The 12,066-nt window shown below is 33.2% G+C and overlaps 1 protein-coding gene across 1 annotated transcript; it reads left to right on the forward strand.

Moving 5' to 3' along the window:
- The first annotated feature begins 3,527 nt into the window (after positions 1-3,527).
- Positions 3,528-4,226, forward strand: LOC129903361 (protein SMALL AUXIN UP-REGULATED RNA 51-like). The gene has a single exon (XM_055978898.1). The coding sequence runs from the start codon at positions 3,593-3,595 to the stop codon at positions 3,923-3,925; it is 333 nt and encodes a 110-aa protein (XP_055834873.1). The 5' UTR covers positions 3,528-3,592; the 3' UTR covers positions 3,926-4,226.
- The last annotated feature ends 7,840 nt before the right edge of the window (positions 4,227-12,066 follow it).

The following is a 12,066-nucleotide window of genomic DNA, read 5'->3' on the forward strand; positions in this document are numbered from 1 at the left end:
CATAACTTGGATACTTAAGTTCCAGATAAGTTTGGAATACTTATAATTTATTAATTAGATGAAGTGTATCAACAGTGCAGGGCGGAGCCAATGTGTTGATTATGGATTCAGCCTAATCTAGTAACTTTGGTTCAAACTTTAAATTTATAGCAAAAAAGTTCATTGAATATATACAAATTATTAATTTAAAATCGAGTAAACTAAAAATAAAATAAAATTCTAAACCTATACATTTCAAATTTTGGCTCCACCTCTCTGTCTGAATTATCTCTAATTCCTCTATGTGTTGGATTATAGAAGCAAGCAACAATTTTCTTTATGAAGTAGCTTTTGTGAGGATTATACAAACACGGAATCTACTACTTAGTTTATTCAACTACTTAAAGCCCTTCATTATATATATATCCAACTCGTGTTCGATATAACATTAAGCTTGACTAAATTCGAATTTGCGTAGGAACATCCACACTGCTGAACTAATTGAATTTTACAAGAATAATGTGTCGATGTCGTTGGGTAAGAATATCTAATACATTTTCATAATTAAGTGACCATTGTTGTTGTTCATGAGGTCCCATAGGTCAATGTTTGTGTGAAATGGATATAACAAAGAAGAAGGATCACAATATACGTCAGAAATCTTAGGATTATTATATAAATTGCAATATTTCTCGTAAAATGAAAGCACTAGATAAACTTACTTTCGGCGCTGCAACACATACATCTTTGTCAACTTGTTATTTGTGTAACATCATGCGCACTTCTTAATTCCCAATATTTGAGTCTCGTCCCGCTCGGCTTAGATTTCAACCTGTCTCGCTTTATTGTCATCCCTAATTAAAGATTTCATTTAAAAAACTGGAAGGCTACATATTAGATGTTATAGAGACGATATATAGTGTAGAAAATTTCTATATCAGTTTATTAGGTTTACTTATATAACAATACGTCTTCCTAACCTAGAAAAATAAAATATTAGTAACCAATTATAGTCAATTTAAATTGTAATATTAGTGTAAGAAGTTTATGTACATAGTTGGTGGACATGAGTTCAACTCTTTGTATTTTTTTCAATAGTTTAAGTTTATACACTGAAAGTATTGAATAATTTGGTCACTTATTTTGTAACTACAAGTAAATAGCTTAATAAAAAAATACATAATTAATTAATTTACCAACTATCACAAATTAAAATTATCTTTACATTACACTATGCATGTTTATAAGTTAGTTCACGAAGATTCTAATTTCACCCCAATATAAGCTCCATCATGTGACTTTGGCTAGTTTTACATTTCGAACTTGATTGCTTAGTATTGGATGTTAGAGAAAGTTGTCCTTGGTACCGATATGAGTTGTAGTGGAATTATTGGAATTTTTCGAAATTTCTATGAATAAAAAAAATCATGTTGGAAGTGCTGCCTCTAGAATTGTGTCATGCAATGTTTTAATATTAATTAATTGAACTCCAATACGAATATCAAATCGAAGTCGTTAAGAAACCAAAATAAAAGAGTGAGAGAGAGTGAGACTAGTCCTTTGGGTAACATGTCACGCATTTGTTAACTTTGAAAAGTTAGTTGAGGTGCTTAATTTATGTTAATCAAATAAGTACTATTAGAAATGAAATTTCAAATCAATTATTTTGTGATTAGTCAAGTCAATAACAAAATTAAATAGACAATTTAAGGATAATAGTATTAGTCTATGCTCCATTTTCTATTCTACCACAAGACAAATTAAGGAATCTGGTTGAAAAAAAAGAAAGTGCATAACAAGACACTATTGAAAATTGCTAGGAAGGTTCTTAATTAGTTGAAAGAAGACAAGTTTTTTTTCCTCTTCCAACGATGTGATTTGAATTTCATATTGTTGTTTATTAAGTATTTTCTTCTTTATTATTTTCTATCTCTCCCTTTTTTCCAAAAAAAAGAAGAAAAAAGAATCAATAGTAGTACTTATAGTAGGTTTATTGCGTGTAACCTCTACCTTATTTTCTAGGTCGCTAATTTGTCAATTTTGAACAGTTTCATGCATTTTGATTTTTTAGGAATTCTTCAAGTTTGAGTAATCAACATTTGCATAGTAGAAAGCCCACCATAGGGAATTTTCGCATATAATAACTCAAAAATATCTTAATTATGCTCCATAGCTATAGTTTGCTAATTACAATTCGTAGCTATAGTTATAGCAACGTTTGTATAATTCGCGCAGCATTTGTATACGTTTGTATAATTCGTTATATAATTTACAGTTTTTGTATAACGTTTGTATATTTCACTATACAATTCATGCACAACGTTTGTATAATTAGCTATACGATTTGTAGTGTTTGTATATTTAGCTATACAATTCGATTCTCGCACAGCGTTTGTATAAATCACGCAAATTATACAAAAACTCAACTGTATCGTTTGTATAGTCACGCATAACATTTGTATAATCACGCAAATTATCAAAACTCAAACTGTAATTACAATTAGATGTTTGCCGCGAGTCATAATTAATTCAAACTATAGTTGTTAACTAGTACATACATTGCTTATCCGCATGATTTTCCCCAGATTTTAACCCTCTTTACCAAAGACGGTTTATTTTTCTTTGAATTCGAGATCATAAAAAATTGCGTGTTTTGTCCTTCATATGAGATGATCTTTAACTTGTTTTTCAAGTGGATTGGTCTTTAATTATTTTTCTTTTAGCAATATTGAACTTATGCATAGTGGAGCATAAGTTAATTGAAGTCATGCCTCAACATAATTTATAAGATATTATGATACAAATATATAAACTTATATCCCGTGATAAAATTATATGTTATGAGGGACATACATTGAAAACAACTCAAAATAGGTGCAAGCGTGCAAATAACTCATTCAAGATCTCTAATTAAGGCTAAATGGACCTTTTTATGTTGATTTTTCGCTTGATGTCTTGCATCCGCATTGTGACTTAAATAACCAATCTGAATTCATGTTGAATAAAGCCCATTAAAGGTGGAAGTGTTCATTCTTTCCTACCTCAAACCTCTACTCAATGATGAATGAAACTTTTTTTTGTTTTGTTTTACACGATATCGGGTACAAACATTTGACGCCTGATTAACTTGAATTCGTGTCAATATAAAGCTTATTAAATGACGAATTGAGGAAGTGCCCCTTACTAGAACTTTTTTTCATACTAATGATCAAAACTTAAACTCGAAACGATATGAATCTTTTTTAATCCATCTCGACCCAATCTTTCATGGTTAGGGGTGAAGGAACCTAATTGAAAATAGAGTCAAAGGGACCAACATGTCTTGACTAAAGGCTACAAGCGGTAATAAACCCAAAGCCTTTGGTTCCCAACATACACTTTTTACATTTGTCCTTGAGCCCCTTACACTCCCTCCTATAACACCCGTGTTATCTCTCCCTTCTTTACCACCCCCAACCCCACATGCTTTTGTTTCTCTAAAATAAAAAATAAAAAAAATATTTTTTCTTTTTTCCATTTATATACCCCTCAAAACTCCATTCATTTCCACCACACTCCTTTTCTTAATTCCTGTTTTTCTCTCAAACCATTTTTTTTCTTTCTCTTTCAAGAAATGACTATTAGGAAATCAAACAAGTTGTCACAAACTGCAATGTTGAAGCAAATTCTAAAAAGATGTTCAAGTTTGGGAAAGAAAAGTAGTACTAATGGATATCAAGAGGAACAAGAAGGTCTTCCAATGGACGTACCAAAAGGTCATTTTGTAGTATACGTTGGAGAAAATCGAACAAGGTACATTGTTCCAATTTCCATTTTGTCACGGCCCGAATTTCGGGTACTACTTCAACGGGCCGAAGAAGAATTCGGATTTGATCACGACATGGGACTTACAATTCCTTGTGACGAAGATTTTTTCGAATCTCTAACTTCCTCAATGCTAAGGTAAATAAAAAAGACGAAAATTAGTCGCCAGTAAGTTCCCAACGGAGTTAGTTAAATCTCCAGTAAATTCTTTATAACGGAAGTTCAGGAATCTACTTTATTGCTTCTATCTTTTTTTCTATTTTTGTATTTATTTTTTTTGGCTTTTGGGATCTTGTGTTTATTGTTATAAACTAACTGGAAACCTGGTGAAGGGTATGTTTGTAAATCTCAAAAGTTTGTAATTTTCCTCATAGTGGTGTTTGATAATATTTGTACCCTATGAGAGAATTAACTAATTACTATAATATATATAAGTTATATAATATTTGGTGCTATTTTATTTGTGTTTCAATGATCTTAAAATGTACAGGTTGTTTTTATTTATATTATATTGTTTTTTTATTTTTGGGTGAAGGACATTTTATGAATGCCAACTCCTATTGCTATCAGATATTAATGTTTTCTTTGACTGGCCATTCTAATAGTATACTTCTTTTTTTTTTTGGAAAAAATATGAGTGTAGCTAAAGCTATCAAGTAAAGTAACTATAAATAAATAGGAGTAGAGCTAAAGCTATCAAGTATAGTAGCTACAAATAAATATGAGTTAGGAAGGAAGACGTTAATTTATTTCAACTTTCATAAAAATAGCATTTGAATTTGTTAGTCCAATAATTCAGATGCTCTAACTAGAGTCCATGAAAGGGAAAACGTTTCTAATTAGAAAGTTTTTTTATTCACGCAACTCAATATTTGATATTTATTTTGAGATTCAATTAATTTAAATTTATATCGTAAAATCCCATTATAAGGGGTAAATCATTAAAAACTAAAAGACGACAATTCCTTATTCAAAATTTAAACTCCAAATGAATATTTACTACTAATTAGCCACAACCTTTTGCGGTCTGACAAAATTACTTTCAAGATTCTTTTTTAAGTGTGGGGAAAACACCGTGTCACTTGATATAATGACACTTTAGCATGCTATCAAACAAATCTATGCACAATTAAAACTTTACACCCAAAAAATGTAATCATTAAAATTGTGTCGAGACTAAAAAGTCTTATGTACTATTTATGATTAAAGCATGAATTTTGTGATCTAGAGTGTCAGAGGGTGTCATTTGCATAAAATTGTGCTTGTGTAAATATTTTAATACTATTTTTTTTCCATATATATACTACTTGACAAAATAAAATAAAAAATACCTATTCACGTGAATTCCTAAATATTACTGTAGTAAGATGTAGATATAAATAAGAATTGGCCATATATGTATGTCTAGGTGGAAATAGCAAATGGCTCTGAAATTCTACAGAGCCCACTTGGAGTGAAATTATGTGTACATAGATAAGACTTACAGAGGCTTTAAATAGTGAAATGGTGTAGGAAAAGATAATATATACTACTAGTATGAATTGTATTTATTAGAGTCAGATTCATAATCTAAATTTAATATTTATTTTCTCATATCCCCGAACATATTGCACTTTTATAATTACGCGTATAGAACTTTTTGTTGTAGTATTTAGTTAATTATTTACGCAGGTATATATGTATATGCAAAACCCGTTGAATGTATTTTATATCCATCTATGTGTAATATCTTTAATCATATCCCTTTATTTTTTGTTTGTTTCATCAATATGGGTCGGATTGGATGTGGTCCATTAATCCTGGGCCGATGACACATTAACTAGCAGGTAATTCCTAATTAGTATTTTTTTGTTTGTTTGTAGTTTGTAATAAATTATGAATATTACTATAACAAACCAAAAGCTTAATAAAACCTAAGATTACACATCACACATTTTTAAAAAGGTTTATTGGTGAATTTCTTTTTACGCTAACGATATATATAACTTAAATTAAATAATATAATTAATATGTACCGACATTTTGCATATACAAGAGAGTTTACACTATCCGTTATGGCTGATGCAAAATGTTCCTATATTTACTAATCAGAATAACGCAAAAATACAATATGGGCAGTTCTAATAATTTTAAAAATTAGATAATGGCCAAAAATAAATTTGAAGTATCACTTTTTTATGAGTTTTATGACTGAATTGTCAGGTGTTTACGTTTTCTATCTGCACTATTATCAACTATTTATCAAAATATACTCAAAAGCTAACTAAACTAAGTATTTGAATACAATCGGAAAAAGAGAGCGACAACTTAATTTCCCCATAAAAAAATTCATATGACAATTGACTCTTTAATTTCGACACGTGTTTCGATAGATAGTTGGTGATAATTGAGATACGAAACTCATAAAAATGATACTTCACTTGTCTTTTTTATAATCATAATCTCCTGATTTTTTTTTAAAAATATTCTAATTTATTTATTTAATCATTCGCATGAAAAGAAAATCCTACACCACACACCATCAAAATTAGTTGAAGTGTGTTTGATAAATAATTGATGATAATTCAAATAGGAAACACAAATACCATTATTACTACTATATGGTTTATCATGTTAATTGTTGCATTTAAGTTTGAAACACGTTAGTGTGTTTCAACAACTTGAAGAAGTACTACTGTAAACAGCTTGAATTATAAAAGAAGAAACAGGACATAAACCAAGGTGCACCAAAAGAGTCCAATGGTTTTATATAAATTACTATATTAATTAACTAGTACATTTTACATCATTTTGTTTGACCTAATTGGACATTAAACTACTTTAAAAATGAATCTATCGTTCTTTTATACAATAAGAAATAATTTGAAGGACATATATATCTGTTCTTGCTTCAATTCGAGGAAATAGTATTTCTTTTTTCCTTGTTGCCCAATTAAAAAATAATAATTATTCCACATCTGTTTGTCTTCAATTTGATTAGCAGGAAAGATTAATTAATATTTTCTAGTTGCTTCTTGGCACAAAAAAGGAAAGACAAATAAATATAAATGATAAAGTTGATGACTTCATGCAACTGTTGTTCTAACTCGTTTTAACTAATTCATGTTGACCAATAAAATTAAAACAATTGGGAAGTTTATAATAATATCCTCAAAGACAACAATTTTTTTTAGCTGTATAGATCATGATGAGAATGTGCAGACATATATATCTGTATGAAAAGAGAAAATATACCTGAAGAAATGGATCATATTATAAAAAAAGAAACATGTCTCGTACTTAAATATTTAGTTTAATAATAATAAGTACACTAAAGTCATATTATAACTACTTATGTTGGGCATTCATGACCAAATGGTTAATTTTGTGGTTTTAGATTAGTTTGAACGTGCCTTAATTATTTTACTATTATATTATATTTAGTTCTTGATCATCAGTATATGTATCTAGTATTTTTTTTTCAACCCAATTTAAGAGACAAAAGTTCACAAGTAGAAGATGAATAATTAGGAGGATATATTTATATCATGTAGAATCAAATATACATACATTGGGCACAAGTCAAGTCCAAATCTTTTACATTTTTAGAAGTTGTATCCGTCATTCTACCATGTCTTTTTCAATTTTCCTTTTATAGTTATTAGATGTTCAACTCAATTCTTGTTTCCATTCTCTCTGTAGAATTAAAAATACTGTATATATACTGTCCTCCCCAATTCAAATTTTGAAACGTACACAATTATGTGATGTCCTGGTAACAATTAAGCTTTTAGAATGTAGACATGTTGAGTCTAACATCATTGGGAATAAATATATATATTATTCTTTTTCCATTTAGCTTTTAGTGTTTGTTTGGGTTTGTAACTATGTGACCACCGGAAGTGGAAGAGCTATTTGATGAGAATTCATTAGATGATTGTACAAGAAGGAACTAAATAGATTAGAGAGAAAAAAAGAACGGATAATAAAAATGATAAATAAATAAAGGAATCCCTTTATATGGTCTTGAATAATCTTCGCTCTTCGTGAATTAGTTTGGAGGTTCAGTTCGATCTAAAGTAGAGGCGGAGCTAAAATTTATAATTTATGAGTACTGAATCGCAATTCCTTGTAATGTTTTACTAGGTTCCAAATAGGTTATTTATACATATTGTAAATAAATTTCTCAATTATAAAGATATAAGGTTTGAGCCTAAGCTACTTGATTTTACTAAATTTCGAAATGCAAAATAAGGTAGCGTACAATATATTTTTATAGTCCAATTTATTAATGAATCCCGCACATAGCGCACTACTTAAAAAAGGTACAAATCTACCTCCAAACTGACTGATAACTCCATCAAAGGAGTTAGAGCAAGCATGCAAGATGCTAGATGAAGAAGATGAAGAAGACGAGAGGAAGAAGATGAAGAATGAACAACCAGAGTTATAGAGAGAAGAGAGAGCAGAGAGTTTTACAGAGAGAAAAATATCTGTGTAAAATGAAGTTGTGTATGTCATTCATCAGTACATCTCCTTTTATATATACATCCACATTGTATATGTACTGTATTTATACCTTTATACAAGTTGACTCTTAACTACATTTTAACTAACCATAACAACTTGCTAACAAACTCTTAACTACTTTTACCAACTTATAACAATATTATAACCACTCTTCAACCTTGGTAGCTTGCAAGGTTAACACTCCTCCTCAAGCTTATGGTTTGAAGAGGTTCATAACTCCAAGCTGATTTAGTAAATGTTGATGTTGAGCTTTCCCTAGACTCTTGGTAAGTATATCTGCTAGCTGGTCTTTTGTATGTATAAACTTGGTCTTCAACAATCCTTGACAGATTCTTTCCCTTACAAAATGACAATCTATGTCAATATGGTTGGTTCTCTCATGAAAGATGGGATTTGCAGCAATTTGAATAGCAGCCTTGCTATCACAGATCATGTTAACAGGTAGTTCAATCTGGACTCCTAGCTCTTTAAACAGACTTACCAGCCAGGTGACTTCAGCTGCACAGTTGGCCATACTTCTAAACTCAGCCTCTGCTGAGCTTCTTGATATTGTCTCTTGTTTCTTTGATTTCCAAGAAATCAGTGATCCACCAAACTTTACTAGATATCCAGTAACAGATCTTCTTGTTTCCAGGCAGGCACCCCAGTCAGTATCACAGTAGGCAGTCAAAGTATTTGTACTTTGAGATGGCATTAACAGCCCAAGGCCTGGAGCTTCCTTGAGGTACCTGACAATTCTCAGTGCAGACTCCATATGTGACTCCTTGGGATTGTGCATATATTGACTCAACACCTGGACTGGGAAAGATATATCAGGTCTAGTCATAGTGAGATATAAGAGTCTTCTCACAAGTCTCTGGTACCTTTCAGGGTGCTGCAGTTGTTTATCATCAATTGTGCCTTCATGTGATAGGAGTTCATCATATTTCACTGATGTCAGCTTCTTGTTTTGTTCTAATGGTGTTCCTGCAGGTTTAGCTCCTCCTAGCCCACATTCAGCAATCAGTTCCAGTGCATATTTTCTCTGAGACATGTGAATTCCTTGACTGGATCTAGCACATTCAATGCCTAGAAAGAATTTCAACTCACCTAAGTCTTTCATTTTGAATTGCTTTTGTAGACCCTTTTTTGTGTCCTCTACTAGACCAGTGTTGCTACCTGTAATCAGTAAGTCATCCACATATACCAGTACAATAAGTATTTCACTGTCAACTTGCCTGGTAAACAAGGAGTAGTCATAGTGGCTTTGATGAAATCCCAGCTTCAGTAAGGCCTCAGTCAGCTTCAAGTTCCACTGTCTGGGAGCTTGTTTGAGTCCATACAAGGACTTGTGGAGTTTACAGACCTTGGTAGTAGACTCCCCCTGTCTAGCAAACCTATCAGGGATGGTCATATAGACCTCTTCCAGCAGGTCCCCATTGAGAAATGCATTGTGAACATCCATTTTGTGAATAAACCATCCTCTAGATGCAGCAAGGGCCACAACAGCTCTGACAGTAACCATTTTGGCAACAGGACTGAAGGTTTCACTGTAGTCTAGGCCTTCTTGTTGGTTGAACCCTTTGGCCACCAGTCTAGCTTTCAGCCTTTCAACCTCACCTGTGGATTTATACTTGATTTTGTACACCCATTTACATCCAATAGGTCTCTTGCCAGGGGGTAGATCAACCAGAGACCAGGTATGATTAGCCTCCAAAGCATTAATCTCCAACTGCATTGCCTGAACCCATTGAGGATCAAGAGAGGCAGTTTTATAGGATGTAGGTTCAGTGATTGCTGAGTAAGAAGCTAGACAAGAGCTGTAAGCAGGGGAGACATGAGAGTAGGATATGTGTGCTGCAATAGGATAGGAACAAGTGTTGCCTGTAGAGGTGGTGATAAAGTCTTGAAGCCAAGATGGTGGCTTACTGGGTCTGGAGGATTTTCTGGGTGGAACAGGAAGGGAAGGAGACTGAGATGGTAGCTCAAGAGGTGATGCAGGGGATAGAAGAGATTGGATGGGCTCTGAGTGTGGCTGTGGAGGGAGGTAAGAGGTGTCTAGAAATGTGAGGACTGGGAATAAAGGATTAGAGGAGACTTGGGCATCCTTGAAAGGAAAAATATCTTCTTTGAACACAGCATGTCTATTTATAAAGAAGGATTTGGAGTGAAGATCATACAGGAGGTACCCCTTTTTTGATGAGGCGTATCCCATAAGAACAGCTGGTATGGCTCTAGGAGAGAATTTGTCATAAATGTGTGGGACTGTCGCATAGCAAAAACAACCAAAGACTTTAATGTGGGCTAAGGAAGGAGGGTGTGAATGAAGCATTTCAAAAGGAGTTTTGAACTGAAGGAGCTCGGAGGGAATTCTGTTAAGAAGATAGACTGCAGTAGTGACACACTCACCCCAGAATTTCAGAGGGACATAGGATTGTAACCTTAGTGCTCTGGCCATCTCCAGGATAGTTCTATGCTTCCTCTCAGCAACACCATTTTGTTGAGGAGTATACATACAGGTGGTCTGATGAAGGATGCCAAGTGTAGACAACATATTCTGGAATGCAGCACTCATAAACTCACATCCATTATCAGTTCTCAGAGTCTTCACAGTTGTAGAGAATAAGTTGTGAACCTGTGTGAAAAAATTTCTTAACACTACAATAGTGTCAGATTTAGAGGTTATAAGAAAAATCCAAGTAAACCTGGAGTAATCATCAACTACGGTCACAAAGTATTTCTTTCCATCATGAGTGGGTACCCTGTAGGGACCCCAAATGTCACAATGAACAAGTTCAAACACAACATTTGACACATGAGAGCTTAAAGGAAAAGGAAGTTTAGTTTGCTTAGCAAGTGGGCAAACTGTACAAGTAGAGTGTTCAGTGTCTAGTATCTCAATACTGGATGATTTCTTTATTATATCTACAGGAATGTGGCCTAGTCTTAGATGCCATAGAGAAGCTGTGGCAGGTCTGCTAGTTGGGATGTCACTGCTACTTGTGGAGTTTGCAGGAGCTACACCCTTGAACTGAGTTGCACAACAATTGACTTGTGCATTTGAAGCATCTTCCTTCAGAATGTAAAGCCCTTGATCCTCTTTACCAATCCCCTTGACCTGACCACTGAAGAGATCCTGGAAAACACAGAAGTCAGGGAAGAAAGCTGCCATACATTTGAGTTCTTTGGTGAGCTGTGATACAGAAAGAAGATTACACTTAAAGTCAGGTACAAACAGAACATTTCCAATGGATTGATTCCCAAGAATGTTTGTGCTACCAACATGGGAGACTGACACAACATTTCCAGTGGGCAACATTACTTGTCTCCTTTCAGATGATGATATAGTATGAAGGTCATTTAGAAGTTCAGTCTTAGATGTCATATGATTTGTTGCTCCAGTATCAACTATTCAGCTTTTATCTACATATTTTGAGACTAAAGCAGATAGAGCACTACCTGCTGTAGCTGCTTTAGCTGAGTGTTCTTCTCCATTCTCACCTCCTCTGGCCAGCATCTGCAAAATCTGATTGTACTGATCGTGTGTGAAGAAGGCTGCAGGTGAAGATGTGTCATCTGTGGAATTTTGATCTCTACATTGAGTAACCTCAGCTTGATTAGCATATGAGTTTGAATTAAATGGTTCCCTCTTCTTCTTTGACTTCCATCCAGCTGGATAGCCTTTCACTTTAAAACATTGTTCCTTAGAGTGTCCCCTGTAGCCACAGACCTCACATACAATAGTTGACTTCTGGAACTTTTGTGGCTTGTATTGGTTGTCATAGTGCCCTCTTC

Source organism: Solanum dulcamara, chromosome 9 (genome assembly GCF_947179165.1).
Source record: "Solanum dulcamara chromosome 9, daSolDulc1.2, whole genome shotgun sequence".
Classification (NCBI taxonomy): Eukaryota; Viridiplantae; Streptophyta; class Magnoliopsida; order Solanales; family Solanaceae; genus Solanum; species Solanum dulcamara.